The following is a 16090-nucleotide window of genomic DNA, read 5'->3' on the forward strand; positions in this document are numbered from 1 at the left end:
GAGGTGTATTGAAAAGGGGATGAGCATGAGTCAAGGAATCAGGTGGAGAACTTTTGATTCTTGGTGCAGAAAAAAAATGTTTGCAGCTTAACATCAGCAAAACTGAAAAACTGGTTATTGACTTTCGGTGCAGCAAAGAGTTTCTATGTCTGGTCACTATTCAAGGACTGGATTTAGAAGTGGTGCACTCCTATAAGTACTTGGGGTCCACATCAATAACAGGGTTGACTGTTGTCATAACACAGAGGAACTATGAAAGAAAGGGCAGAGCAGGCTCTCCTTTCTTAGGAGAATGTGCTTTTTTAATATGGGTAGCGACATCCTTCACATCTTCTACAACTATGTGATTTCCAATGATATTTTCTATGTTGTGGTGTGCTGGGCAAGTAACATCTCTTCAGGAGAGGCCCATTGAATCAACAAACTACTTAAAAAGGCAGATTTAGTAATGGAAGACATTCTGGATCCCCTAGAGATAGTAGTAAAGGAGAGAATGAAAACAAACCCAAGTGCCATTATGAACAATGTCACACTCCCTGACCTGCTAAAACCGAGTACTTTCAGACAAATTATTCATTAGAAGTAGAAGAAACTCTGCTGGGTTTTCCTTTATATCAACAGCAACACATCTGTATAAGGCCTCACTGTGACTGTAATAACCAAGTCAGAAATTTTTCTCTTTTTTTCACATTTTCTTTCTTTTTAGTCATTGTGGTGTGTATTGGGACCATAGATAGATAAACAGATAGATAGACAGTGTGTATGTGTGTGTGTGTGTCTGTCTGTCTATCTATCTATCTATCTATCTATCTATCTATACTGATTTGAAATGACTATCGGTATTACCTTTTGTGTTTTTTGGTCTTTAACCTTCCTCCTTATTCTCCATTTTTCAGAATGTGATTAACAATAATTAGTCAATAATGTGATGTATGTAAGACATAACAATGCAACTAATATGTCACAGAGAGGTTGGACAATTAAACCCAGACTTGTGATATTCCTAAAGTAGATAGGCACGGTTCTTGACTGAATTTATAATCAGAAAAGTTAACAATAATGTCCAGCAATAATTATTTATTAAAATATACACATCCAAGCCACTCACAGAATTGACTGAATTAAGGTGCCAACATATAGATATATTTGATTAGGTATGTGTGGTTTCTGTAAACAAAATAAGAAAACATTATAATAATGAAAATAAATATCAATAGGAATAATACCTCTCTATTATAATAAAAAAATCCTAGGACGAGACAAGACTTTTTAGCCTGGGACGAGACATGACTTTTTCAGAGAGATATTTTCATGTCCCGCGAGACGAGACTTTCTGCCAAGAGATTTAACCATGCCCGGGGCCAGAAATAAAAAACAAAGAGTAGATGACAAAGTAGAACGTTGTAAAGAGTTCAGAAATGTTGGCGCGATACACATGCAGAGCAGGTTAGGGATAATGAAAGTACTAAAATTCGAAAGTCTCAAAAAAAATAATAGTAAAGATTACATTGGCACAAACAAACAGAAATTATTACTCAGTGAAATAATGGAACAGTGAAAAGAGATTGAATATATTGTTCGGATTTAAGCTTTAAGTCAGAGACTTGTAGATCGTCTAATTTGTGCTGCAATCTGGGAAAAGTAGTGTTTCTTCCCAATGAAGAGGCGTATCTGCAAGAATTAAAAGATTTGTTGTCTGGTGAAAGTGAAATCCACATACGCGAGTGGCAGAAATGTGAAGTGGCCTGTGTATAGTGCAGGCCTGGGGGCTGACGAGCGAAGCAAGCAGCCCCCTAGTACTATTATAATAATGGCAAAAAGTATCAAAGTTAATAAACTGTAAAGCACATAATTACAATGAGTATAACAATGAATTATTTAGTAATAATACAAAGGTAACAAAGAGGTTGCTGTAATTTTGAAATGGATATTAAAAGGGCAATAACACAACCTGCTTAGGAATCTGGGAAATACACTTACCATTATTTGAGACTTAATATCATTTGGGAAACTGTATTAATCAATATACATGAACTTACACTTGATCAATTTGACTGTGTTATTAAAGTGCAAGAATTTTTTATTTAGGTGCATTTACAGTACATTTGAATATATTTTGATTCATGTCAATCTGCATACAGATAAATGGTATATTCTAGTAATACCACTTATGTCATTAAACATTTTGTAAAGTTCAAAATTACTTGAACATATTGAAAGTCTTGGGGTGACACCCGATTCAAACAAATAAAACTACTTATATGTAAACTGTTATAAAAGAACAAAATTTAAAGTTAAATGTTATATATGACCTGATTTTCTAATTTAGATGTGCTGGTAGAAATGTCACAATGTCCTAGTTAAACAGGCAGGCAGTTTCAAGTATATTTTTCTCTTACAATTCCTCCCTTTTATTCTCTTAGAACAACTAACTAATCTAAGTTTTTAACTATTTTCTAAACATCATAATAAATGCAACTTTATCCTGTCTTAATTCTGAAAGATTTCATTACATACAGAAATGCTACTTTGATCATAGTTAAAGAACAGTGGTTTGATATCAAAGGGAGTACCTTGGTCAGGAATCAGCTTTATATTTTGAACATGAATATCTGTTGCCCTTTTCTAAACATATTCTCTTGTGTTGTTTGTAGTAAGTATTACATTATCTTTTGAGCTGGAGCCTGTCCCAGCAAGCATCAGAAACAAGGCAGGAACACCACCTGGACAAAAGCCAGCCCACTGCAGTGTGAACTTATACACACACTAGGGCCAAAAATCGATATTTGAGTATCAGGAGCCTTTTTAAGAATACTGGATACCACTTTGTTTATACTAGGCGGTTTGGCACATTTTCTGCCTGATGCCCTATGCTTGCTGATATAAGCTCCAGCTATATATACATATATTTATTGTAAATATACATGCATCCAGTGCCTATGAAAATATTCACCCCCACGGAAGTTTTCACAATTATATTGCTATACCACAATGAATCACAGTGGATTTAATTTGGCTTTGATGAACAGAAAAAGACTCTCTAATGTCAAAGTGAAAGACAGATCTCAACAAAGTGATCTAAATGAATTATAAATATTAAACACAAAGTAATTGACTGCATACATACAGTATTTGCCTCCTTCAAGGCAGTAAGTAGATACACTTTTGGCATCTATGACAGCCTTGAGTCTGTGTATATAGATCTCTATCAGCGTCGTACATCAGGACCCTGCAATTTTTTCCCCATTTTTCTTTGCAAAGCTGCTCAAACTCTGCCATGATATATGGGAATTCTGTGTGAACAGCTTTTTTTAAGTTCAGCCACAATTTATCAGATGGACTGAGAACTGGACTCTGATTCAACCACTCCAGGACATTAGCATTGCTGTTTTTAAGACATTTTATGTTGTCTTTATGCATGGGACCATTATCTTGCTGAAAAAAAATCTTCTCCCAAGACCCAGGTTTCATGCTGCGTGTATCAGGTTTTTCCTATAGGATTTCCCTGTATTTTGCTCCATTCATTTTACCCTCACAAGCCTTCCAGGACCTGATGTATAGAAGCATTTCCATAGCATGATGCTGCCACCAACATGCTTCATGGTGGGGATGATGTGTTTTTGATAATGTTTGGAGTTTAGTCTGGTGGTGAAAGGGTTCAATTTTGGTCTCATCAGATCAACAAGCCCTCATCCAGCTGACTTCAAAGATGTCATGTGCTTTTTTAAACAATGCCTTTCTCTGTGTCACTCTTTCTTAAAGCTATGACTGGTGATGAACCTGGAAAACAAATGCTGCATCCATAGTCTCTCCAGTCTTTCTCAGTGTAGCTTGTAACTCCTTCAGAGGTCTCACGGGTCTCTTGGTGGCCTCTCTCACTAAATCTTCTTGCACAATCACACACTTTTTGTGGATATCCTGCTCTATTCAGATTTACAGCTATGCCATACTCCATCCATTTCGTAATGATTAATTTAACTGGATTCCAAGGGAAATTCAGTGACTTGGATACTTTCCTGCATCAGTTCTCTGACTTGCATCATCCACCTTTTCCCAGCGTTAAATGAGACTCTCTATATAAGGTGTATTTATACTATAATTAATTGAAACCCCTTGATTACAGACAGGTAATCTCCATTAAACTAAATACATGATGTCTAAAACCGACTGGATGCACCACTGATGATTTAGGAGTGTCATATTAAAGAAGTTGAATACATATGATATTAAAGAGTATTTTTTATATTGATCCCTGTCAAAAAGCCAAATGAAATCTACTGTGACTCAATGTTGTATAATAAAATATGAAAACTTCCAAGGGAATGAATAATTTTTATTGGCTTTGTATATGTATGTGTGGATATGCCTGTGTCCACCTAGGTACCATTCTATCCAGATGGTGATGGTCATTAGCAGACAAGTTGACCTCTAACCGAGAAGACTGCAAGACGTTATTATCTCCAGATAATTTATGTGCATTTTCTTCATCGCTTGTTCCCATGTGCCTTTTACAAGAATCCAGTAATGCAAACCTGATGCAAGGTTCACCACAATTGGATCTGAGTAAACAATTGTAAACACTCTGTGATGGGAGTTCACATGCCCCATTTGGGACCCTGATAAAGTGTACACCATGCATGTCACTAAGTGACCAGACTAAATATGATTAAAAAAAACTGACAAAAACTGAGAGAAATGATACAACAGATGGCAAGTTAGCCAAGATTCAAGCACAACTACAAAAAAAGTCAATGGAGAGTTTTATATTCAAAATAATATGATCGAATATTTATGATCAGACATTAAGCTTTTATTATCAATATATTTGATATACATGTGTGAAGCTGTTTAGACGTCATCTGGTAATTATTGGTGGTAGTAATTATTTTCAGTATTACTGTTTATATACATTGCTTTCCGAGTAGTGTTATTGAATAATCTGGTAAACGCTAACAACCTTGGAAAGGAATGAGTTAATCTTCCTTTCACACGTTTATCGCCAAGCCTCCCAAAAGTACGTACGCAGCCAATGGCATGCCGCCAAGCGCGTGAAAATGGACCAATCCCTGCGCGGCGGGACTTTCTGATGCAACAAGGTTGCAATCTGAGCCGAGACGCATCGCCTTTCAAGTTAAAGGTCGGAAAGTGTCCTTCCACACACGAAGATAGTCCACAGTACCGTAGAGTAATGCGCAGGAATGATAATTGTTATATTAGTTTATCCTAGTCCTTTGCATTTTTTGTTTTAAAAGATATAACCTACAGCATCGCTTTTGTTTTTGATTAGTCTGCATATCCAAGCTTCCGCTGACATTCCATTTTAAACACAAAAGCGAAAGGGCGACTGTACTAGACGTTTCAACTATTGCGTTTTGCACTTGGTTATGATCATCACATTTAATAAGAATATGTGTACATTACAGTCCGCTTAACTGACTTAACGAGAAAAAAACGGTCCAAAATGCGTAACAAACTTCGATTTGTATGTACGTTCAGTACTTTAACTTGCTAAACCAAGTTCGGCTTTTAAATCGGCCACAGGTGTTTTGCTTGTAGGGGAAGCGGCTCGGCGGAAGGATCTCTTCTAAGTTGCGTCCCGAGTGACGCGTTCGTTGCTAGGCGTGTAGTTGAAAGTGGTTTTTCTTGTTTAAGTCCCTGTCAGCGTGAGAAAAAACACACACACACACACAACCGGCACGTCGAAACGCACAAAGAGAAAAAGAGGACGAGATAGCGCTGTACTTCACTTTCCATCAAGACAACAAACCAGATGAAAATGGCTCTCTAACTTTAAAGCTCACTCCCCACCGAAAACCGTGCTTTGCATTTGCAACGCACTCACTGCCAACTATCAAGAAAATCCGCAACTATGGAGTAAGTTAACGTTGAGAGATTTGCGGGAAAAAGTTTACAACTTGATTAAGACGCGACAAGGAAACTTTTTCTTGTCTGTTAGTGTTGTAATGAGGTTGTGTGATTTTTGACACATGTATACAGTGCCATAATCCATGCAAGTTTGCGCTGAATAGGTGCTCGTCGAAAAGTTGTTAGGCGGTTTGGCGAACTTTCTTTTAACAAAGTGTGTGTGTGTGTGTGTGAGATTCGTTTGCTGGAACTTTTACTGTTGGTTAAAGAGACTTTGACAGCAGTAAAGAAAACCAAATGTGTAGCTATAAGCATGTTAATTGTTTAAGCTAAGTGTTTAACAAATCAGTTTAAGATGGATATTGTGATTGTGAAGTATTCGTTCCTCGCGTTTATTTTTCCCCATGCAAGTTTCTGTCGTCTGCCAATAAAGAGCAACTGACAGGAAGATTCTCATGTGATCGCTTGTTCCTGGGTTCAGTCACAGTCGTCCAGATTCACTTATAAAACGAACGCAGTATTTCATGCTTTCGCCTTTTTCGTGGCGAATGACTTCGATGTGGAAATGTGAGTTCGTCTTTATTTAATTCGTATCTGCGGATGGGCATCGTCGGCTAAATAAATGCTAGTAAAACTGAAAAAGGAACAGGACCGTGGCCCCTGATGTCTGTGAGGCAAACTTCGGAAACCAAGACAAGGAAGCAGTATGGTGTTGATAATGTTCGGCACTGTTTATTTTCAGTGTGCGATTAGTTAATACGAGAACTGTCATGCCGCATACTAAGTAGTGTAGAAGAATGCGATTCTGCATATTAATATATCGTTTGAAAAGTTAAACTGCATATAGTCTTGATAATATAGTTCTGCTGTTGCAAGTAGTGAATTTTGTGTTGGCGTATTACTTTTTATATGTGGCGATGAATCTGTTCATACAGTATATATCGAATTAATTTTATTATATACTTCTATAATTATATGTAGTAAATGTATTACTAATTAAAATTATATATATATATATATAATTTAAATTCGAGATCAGTACAGTATGATAATAAAAATATTTAAATTGGACTTGGATATTATAACAGTAAAACTACACTGAGGCACTTTACAGTGTACTTTTTCACTAATCTCTAAAAATAGCATTTAACCTTGTAGATTTTATTAAAGAAGAAAAAATGCTTTATTCGGAAATGCGACTTTATTTATTTACGTATAAATGATAATTGAACATTTTTACACGTGTACATTTAATGAACACTGATTGTCAGCAATTTCTTAAATGGAGGGTCGCATCAGGAGACAGTGTTTTGTGTGTGTATGTATTCTGTTGAATCTCTCCTAGTAACTGGAAGCATTTTTGTTTTTAATTTAATATTTGATCGTTTACTGAGGGGCGAGTGTATATGAAAGTCTAGGCTTACTGCTATGAAATGAAATGGGTATTTATTTATATGTGCATTGAACTTCCAATAAATGCTACAGTGTGTGATTGAAGGCTACCAATTTAAATTTGAAGTCACTTTTTTGCCTCTGTTCAGTTAAAAATTTCTTGAAGTATTTATTATATCAACATTTTTTAACACTTTTATAACTCTTATTTTGTTTTCAACCAGGTTCCCTAGCTTATTTACAATAGTAAAATCCATCATATTTAACAAGACTTTATTTTACTATTTAATTCCAAAACGTGTAGAGAGGAGGCTTGTTTCCTGCTGGTACAGTTTATAAAGCAGAACTTGTAGTCTTGTATATTTCTTATATTATTAGTCATGATTTACTTTTGCATTTGAAGTGCTATGTAATAAAATTTTGATTATAAAATTGGAGGATCAAAAAGTTATGTATGATATGACATCAGGTTTTTATGCATTGATAACTGACAATGTCAATGCTTCATTTCATGTCGGACTTCGTGTTAATACTTCGACTTTAACTTTGGAGTTCAGCATCTTAACACAGCTTTGAGTTTGGTACACAGTGGAGAATCTTTCGCCATAGGCAATTTGCTTGATATGGAACCTGTGTGTGTGTGTTTTTTGTTTTAACTTGTTAAAAGAATATTACAATTATAGGAGGCTTTGTATGCATTCTAAATGTGGTGGGGTGAGGATAATTATTAGAAAAAAAGAGTAAAGGTAATTTACACACACAAACTTGGTATTGTATTTGGCTGGCTCTGACCCCTGTTCGTATTTTCTGGGTAGAAGAGGTGCAGCTGCAATATAGATGGCAGTAATTTACTTTAAATGGTGGGCCACCACTGTTTAATCTATGGCATGTAAACACAACATTTGCCCACTGTATTGTGTCTGGCAGCTAATGCAAATGCCTGACTGTATGGTTTAGATGTGCAGTGTGGGTATAACGTAAACACTGAAACATTTATCGTTCATTGTCTCATAGTCCCAGAAAAGCACATGTGAGAAAATTTTAAATTTCAGTTCCGTAAACCGGCATCATCTTTCTATCCATTTTCAAGGCTACTAAATTTAGTTCTGGCTCTTTGTGGCAGGAGCCCATCAGGTGGTTCAGCTCTGGATAAGATGAAAGCCTATTACTGGTCACATTCACACTCAACCTGCAGTAAGCCAAATTTAGAGTTCCTAGTTACCATAATGTGCACATCTTTAGAATATATGAGAAAAAGTGAACAGAATGGAACAAACTGTCCAGATACATGGGGAAAAGTGTACACTCATTTCAGAGAGCATTTGGCTAAAGAGTTATACACTGTAGTTAACAGTAGTGTAAAAAAATGTCTGATTATATATTATTTTCCTGAAAGTAAGTTATAAATATAAAAATGCATATTTTGGCTTCCTTTTTACTCCCATTCTTAAGAATACACATGCAGCCAAATTTAATATATCCATATTGTGTAAGAGAAAGTAAAGTTGTCTGTAAAATATACAGTAATAATAATAATGCAATAATATCAAGAGACAGTGACACCTAACATTATATAATAGCAGCTCCTTACCATCCCTTAATTGCAGTGTGTATGTTGACATACTAATACACTTTTGTAGATACACATAGATTTAATATTGCCTCATGTCAGAATCCTACATTGGTTGTGTAAATTAATTATCTGAGGTTCCACAAACTGAAAAGGAAAATGTATTTCAGCCAGCTGTACTTTCATCAATTGTAATATTAAGTGTAAAAAAATATTAGGATAAACTTAATAGTGAACATGCAATAAATACCAAGACACCAAGGAATCATACATACATATAACACTTCTACATATGAGACTATTAGCTGCACTTTATAAAAAATAAGGTTTACCTTCATAGGAAAATGTGTTTTGTACTTATAGCAATGTTTCGGTGAACTGCACAGCACACATTACGATATATTCTATTTTCACAAATGTTTGGCCTAAACTGAAACTACTTCTAAACTTATTTCTGACCGTTGTTTATCACCTGATCACTTGAACACACATCTTCATACTCGCAATCATTAACATGTATACAGAATCACCTCAGCTACATACTGCTGCTAAAACTATGTGGCTACCAGGCTCCCAGATGACAGCTTCAGTTGAAATCGGTTTTGCCCCATTTGTTGAAGAGAATATTATCCGATCTTACATTCAGGTATGACAGTAACTGCAGTCTGTATCAACTGTGTCCCTTATATGCATTCATTTAACCTTTTTGTTATTCTAGTACATGGTTGTGAGTGAGCCAGATTCTGTCCTTTTTAACATTTTACCATTCTTTGAGAACATTCATTAACATCAAGCTAATTAAGAATTACCAGGCTATGTAGAATGAAATTAGTATACAAAGGAAACCCACATAGACTTCTGAAGAGTGTTCAAGATGGTACAGGAGACATGATTTGAAGTCATTACATTTCAGTTTTTTTTTGTTTTTTTTTTTTATATAAATGCTGAAGGGGACAGCACCCACTAAATCACAGTTGCTTTTACAACTACTGACAGGCCAGGACCCTACCTGTGGCAGTTAGTTCCTCAGAGAAATGCTGCATTAGAGCTTAAGGGTAGAGTAAGGTCTGTAGAGGTAATCTTTGGAAGAAAAATTAGGAAAACTGGAGAGACACCTGTTTTCAGAGCTTATTAACAATGTGGTGTATTTGTATTTTTTAAAATATCTCTACAATAACTATATGTTGAATGTTGTATTTCTAATGTGTGCAGCACAACAAGCAAATTGTCACTGTTTTTATGTTGCTTGATAACTGTAGACCACTCTCCCTTCCTGAAGTGCATTCTGGTAGCAGATTTGGAAGTAGACGATATTTCTATTTAGACTTTTTTGCATTTACAGGAATGTCTTTTTAACCTTTTAAAAAAAACATAAATATATGTATATTGAACAAATGAAACAAAATAAATGTGTTGATGAAACAAACTTTTATTTGTTACTACTTGTACACCTGATTTATAGTTGTACTGTGTGGATGTGGGGCGGCACAGTGGTAGTGCTGCTTGCTACCTTGCAGTAAGAAGACCAGGGTTCATGTCCTGGGTCCTCCCTTTGCATGTTCTCCCCATGTCTGGGTGTATTTTCTCCAGCTTCTCAGGCTTCCTCCCACTGTCCAAAGACATGCAGGCTAAGTGAATTGGAAATGCCAGATTGGCCTTACTGTGTGGGCATGTGTGTTTGTGCATGTTTGCCCTGCGATGGACCCTCTCCAGGGTTTTCTTCTGCCTTCAATCCTGTGCTAGCAGAGATATCCAGCCCGTATCCACATCCTGACCCTGGTCAGGATTATGCAGGTTAGAGAATGATGTGGCATGACAGTGTGATTGTTGCTGCAAATAAGCAATGTTTTAAATTGAAAGTGAAGGAGTAGCTACATAGTGAGGAGTCGAGTACAGCTGTATTGTGATGGCATGGAGTAAAAAGCTCTACACTAATAAGGAGAAAGTACAATTTTTGCAGTCATTATACCATAGAATTAGCTTTAGCCGTTTTTTCTTCCCCCTCCTCTTCTGGAGGAAAATGAAACTAGCTTCCTACGTTTGAATAGTGTGCATGTTTTCCTTTTCTCTTTATTTTTTTTCTCTAGGTACTCCAGTTTTCATTCCACACCTATATAGTAGACACATTTACATTATAGTTAGAGCATGTTTTGCTGAGGTATACCTAGCCTTTGCATATTATGTGTAAATGAACATTGATTTTTTGACCTTTCCTAAGAATAAGGATATAGTTTGTGAAGAATTATATCATTAAGTTAGTATTTGTTGGCATGAAGTAGTATCCTCCTGATCCTATTGCTGTAGGACAACAATGTGTTTGTGTTTTGCAAGCCATGCTAGTTATCTCAAGAGTATACAGGGGCTAGTCTTGCCTCGTTTTGCACCTTCCTTTAAAAAGTGAATTTACAAGAAGGCTATACAGCAAAAATAATACAGAACCATTTGGCTGAAAATGTAATTTGTTTTGCATCCCCCCTACTGAAGCATATTTAAATATGTGTTTGAACTCTTAGTTAACACAAAGTGTTCAAGGATGTATTTTGCAAAAAAGAAAATGATTTAGATAAGAACAACTAGTCCGTTTCAGTCTTTAAACTTAGTTGAATATAATTGGGTATACTTATAAAGTTTAATATTCATTAAAGATAAGTGATAAGTAAGCATTTACATTTGCAGAGAAGATTATAGAAACAGACTTACTAGTTGGATATATAAATTTTGTCTGTCTTCTCTTTAATAGGTCTCACAATGCTTCCCGCACTCTGTGCTACAAGGCTCAGGTTACTGGCACCAGCACAAAATCCTTTTTTGGTTTTCTGAATCGGATAGAAAGAAATAATGGCAAAGTCATCAATGTGGAAAATTGGTGCATCCATCTGCCAGATGGATGTGCAGCCCCACTCTCTTCCACAGGGTAACTTGAGTCAGCTGCTGGGGAGGAGAGGAGAGGAACTATCTGAGAATCAGCAGTTGATTGGTAAGTGTGCAAATAATGATTTTCATTTACATGACACCATTTGTTCCACACTGTGTTCAGACCAAAAATAAAAAAGTGGTTTAAAACAAGTTGCTTTTTGATTCTATAGGTGATGGTCTCAGTGATTGGATGACAGAAAAAGTGGATTTCTCTTCATACCTCTCTCCTCCTTCACAGTCATCTTCTCCCTCTGACCACTCCTCACTTCCCCCTTCTCCTCCCCAGCATGAGCTTCCAGTCCCATCTGATCTTGAAGTCATGACCTCCCTGCTGCAGGAAGAGCTTGCCCAGCTAGAAGATTATTTTCTGTCAGAATCTGATAAAGTAGACAAATTAGAAAAAACAGACAAATCAGTTCTGCAATCTACTCCTCAGCTGTACTGTCAGCTTCCCTATACCTCATACCACTCTGGCCATGCTGAAACAAGTCCTCTTCTTGTGACATTGTCTACAGGTGAGCTTGACCTGTTGAGCTTTTGTGGTGGCCCAGTTGGCCGCAACAAGGCTCCTAGACCATCCCCTTACAGCTGCAGCTGTGCAACAAATATTCATGATCGTAAAAGGTCCCTGAGTGATGCAAGACTGGATGAGGATTTGGAGACAGTAAGCTGGAGTATTAAACGGAATGTTACAGTTGGTGCAGAAGCAACAGTTGATTACTACAGCTTTTCAGGCGATGGCAATAAATCATTAGGTGGTGAGTTTTGCATTGGCAGCAAGCAAGCGTTGTTGAAGGATGATGGGAATTGTTACAAAGAAGCAGTTAGCGGAGTTGGAAAAACAATAGACTACTATCTTGTTAGTGCATTGGGCAGTGAAGAAATAGAATCTGTTAACAGTAAGGAGGTGATAGAAATTGTTGCACTTAATAGTATAAGTAGAGAAAAAGAGAAAGAACTCTCTTTTTTTAATGCATCACAAACCAGAGAGACCTACAACTATTTGGAGTCTGCTAATGAGGCTGCAAGTGTAGAAAATTACAAGTCTGAAAAATCCCATGGTAGCTATTACTACACGAGCTATTCAAAGCAACACGATTCAAACTGTGTCTTGGATGCAGAGGTAGGTGCAGGTGGATGCAGTAGCCTAAGAAAAGAGAGGGCCAGTAATGAAGACAGGGTGACACAGGAAGCTGATTTCAGTCACGGAGTACAAAAGGAAGTTCCTGTTAGTACTGTAGCAGGTGGAGTAAAGCTTGGAGAAAGAAAGCAGAAGAAAAGGGATCAGAACAAGACTGCCGCACACAGGTGAGAGATCTTTTAAAAAAAAAAAACCTAGAAAAAATGTTTAACTGTAAGATTGCTGATGTCATTAGGTAACACTTCACTTTCTCACATGAGTGTTTGCTGCTATCAATTTGTTCTATGTGTAATTATAATGTCAAAAGAGGGACCGCTAAATAAATATTGCTGTGCTGCAGTTTTGTGAAATGGGATAACAAAGTTAAATAAAAGTGTGTCGTTTTACTTTTTCTGCAAATAGGGTAGCAAATACTCTTGTCATTTACAGTATTTATACACACACACACACACACACACACACACATATATATACACACACACACACAGTGGAATGCAAAAGTTTGGGCAACCTTGTTAATAGTCATTATTTTCCTGTATAAATCGTTGGGTGTTATGATAAAAAATGTCAGTTAATGGCTGCCATTCCAGAACGTTGTACTTGTTCCTCTGTATGAATGCCTTAGTGGATTTTGAGCAGTGTTTCGGGTCGTTGTCTTGTTGAAAGATCCAGCCCCGGTGCAGCTTCAGCTTTGTCACTGATTCCTGGACATTGGTCTCCAGAATCTGCTGATACTGAGTGGAATCCATGCGTCCCTCAACTTTGACAAGATTCCCAGTCCCTGCACTGGCCACACAGCCCCACAGCATGATGGAACCACCACATTTTACTGTAGGTAGCAGGTGTTTTTCTTGGAATGCTGTGTTCTTTTTCCTTCATGCAAAACGCCCCTTGTTATGCCCAAATAACTCAATTTTAGTTTCATCAGTCCACAGCACCTTATTCCAAAATGAAGCTGGCTTGTCCAAATGTGGTTGAGCATACCTCAAGCGGCTCTGTTTGTGCTGTGGGCGGAGAAAAGGCTTCCTCTGCATCACTCTCGCATACAGCATCTCCTTGTGCAAAGTGGTTGAACAATGCACAGTGACTCCATCTGCTGCAAGATGATGTTGTAGGTCTTTGGTGCTGGTCTGTGGGTTGACTCTGACTGTTCTCACCATTCGTCGTTTCTGTCTATCCGAAATCTTTCTTGGTCTGCCACTTCGAGCCTTAACTTGAACTGAGCCTGCGGTCTTCCATTTCCTCAATATGTTCCTAACTGTGGAAACAGACAGCTTAAATCTCTGGGACAGCTTTCTGTATTCCCCTAAACCATGATGGTGAACAATCTTTGTCTTCAGGTCATTTGAGAGTTGTTTTGTGACCCCCATGTTGCTACTCTTCAGAGAAAATTAAAGGAGGAGGGAAACTTACAATTGACCCCCTTAAATACTCTTTCTCATTATAGGATTCACCTGTGTATGTAGGTCAGGGGTCACTGAGCTTACCAAGCCAATTTGAGTTTCAATAATTAGTTCTAAAAGTTTTGGAATCAATAAAATGACAACGGTGCCCAAATTTATGCACCTGCCTGATTTTGTTTGAACAATTATTGCACACTTTCTGTATTCCAATAAACTTCATTTCACTTCTCAAATATCACTGTGTGTGTCTCCTATATGTTTAACTGACATTTTTTATCGTAACAACCAACGATCTATACAGGAAAATAATGACTATTAACAAGGTTGCACAAACTTTTGCATCCCACTGTGTGTGTGTATATATTTATTTATTTTTACAGCTGTGATATTTTTCCTGTTTTTCAGGAATTGTGGTTATATCCTTGAATCTTAAAATTCAGGGGAGAACATTACAATTTTGGATAAATATGGAATAATTTAGCCCATGATAGTGTTCAGTCAGAAGACCATTGTCCACCTCACTCAAGTTCAGTGCTGTTTACATTAAAACAGTTAGGTTCTTTGAAGTTTTCAAAATTGAGCCTTGTAGCAAATTGAGGTGAGATGTCGGATATTGCAAGAACTTCCCATTTGCACAAAATATATATATTTTTTTCCACTTTTCTTTGCTCTGCCAGGTATCGACAGCGAAAGCGAGCTGAACTGGATAGCCTTGAGGACGAACTGCGAGGCCTGGAAGGAAAAAATAGAGAGCTTCGAGATAAAGCAGATTCTGTCGAGAGAGAAATCCAGTATGTGAAAGATCTTCTCATTGAAGTTTACAAAGCACGTAGTCAGAGAATTAAACATGAGACAAATGCATAAACAAATATTCAGTAGCAAAATAAATGATGTATTTTTAAAGTCTACTTTTAGCTGAGGGCCATCTTAGGTTCTGTGCATACATGGCAATACTGGGCACACCTTTATATAAAGCAGAACAATCCTGTCTATTTAGAAAGACATCCTTTTAAATATCTAAGAAAAGCTTGGGCCATTTAATATCCAAATGTTGAGTGTGTTTTTTATATATATCATAGTACTTTAAATGTGTCATTGTCAGTTGTGAAAATGTGATGTGTTTGGCCATTTCAAATTACAAAATGAGTACCTGTGTATGTCTTACTATGAAATAATAAAGAATTCAAAATAAAATAAAGTGGGTATTTTATAGCAGTGTCCTTCTTTGCCCTCTTGATATTACCTGTTCTAAACAAAAACAATTAATCCAGTTAATTTATTCACATTTTCAACCACATATTGTTAGTCTTTTTTTCTCAGGGGTAAGGTGCTATTTTTAGGTGTGTCAATATTTCTCTTTTCTTGGCCTCATGGGAAATTACCACCTGTACATATAAATTGAGAATAAAAATTCAATTATTGTTTAGAAGCAGTTAAATATCAAATCTTTTTATTCAATTGTATTCTTTTACTTAATGTACAGTGGGGCAAAAAAGTATTTAGTCAGCCACCAATTGTGCAGGTTCTCCCACTTAAAAAGATGAGAGAGGCCTGTAATTTTCATCATAGGTATACCTCAACTATGAGAGACAAAATGAGAAAAAAAAAATCCAGAAAATCACATTTGTCTGATTTTTAAAGAATTTATTTGCAAATTATAGTGGAAAATACGTATTTGGTCACCTACAAACAAGCAAAATTTCTGGCTCTCACAGACCTGTAGCTTGTTGTGGAAGAGGCTCCTCTGTCCTCCACTCATTACCTGTATTAATGGCACCTGTTTGAGGTTGTGGACAGGTGTCT

The 16090-nt window shown here is 36.7% G+C and overlaps 1 protein-coding gene across 2 annotated transcripts; it reads left to right on the forward strand.

Moving 5' to 3' along the window:
- The first annotated feature begins 5657 nt into the window (after nt 1-5657).
- atf5b (activating transcription factor 5b) lies at nt 5658-15507 on the forward strand. 2 transcript variants are annotated; one of them, XM_039763978.1, is made up of 4 exons: nt 5658-5874; nt 11568-11804; nt 11914-13051; nt 14965-15507. In XM_039763978.1, the coding sequence occupies exons 2-4, from the start codon at nt 11666-11668 to the stop codon at nt 15149-15151; spliced, it is 1464 nt and encodes a 487-aa protein (XP_039619912.1). In that variant the 5' UTR covers nt 5658-5874; nt 11568-11665; the 3' UTR covers nt 15152-15507. The 2 variants fall into 2 exon arrangements, with proteins under 2 accessions (XP_039619912.1, XP_039619913.1); XM_039763979.1 differs by lacking the exon at nt 5658-5874 and adding an exon at nt 6414-6432.
- Nucleotides 15508-16090: the final 583 nt, after the last annotated feature.

The sequence above is a fragment of the Polypterus senegalus genome, chromosome 9, assembly GCF_016835505.1.
Source record: "Polypterus senegalus isolate Bchr_013 chromosome 9, ASM1683550v1, whole genome shotgun sequence".
NCBI classification, from domain to species: domain Eukaryota; kingdom Metazoa; phylum Chordata; class Cladistia; order Polypteriformes; family Polypteridae; genus Polypterus; species Polypterus senegalus.

Excerpts from the sequence above, each read along its gene's own strand:
- atf5b (XM_039763978.1), top strand. The coding sequence starts at position 11,666 with ATGGCAAAGTCATCAATGTGGAAAATTGGTGCATCCATCTGCCAGATG. Across the intron at positions 11,805-11,913 it reads TGAGAATCAGCAGTTGATTG|GTGATGGTCTCAGTGATTGG; the intron begins GTAAGTGTGCAA and ends TTGATTCTATAG. Across the intron at positions 13,052-14,964 it reads AACAAGACTGCCGCACACAG|GTATCGACAGCGAAAGCGAG; the intron begins GTGAGAGATCTT and ends TTGCTCTGCCAG.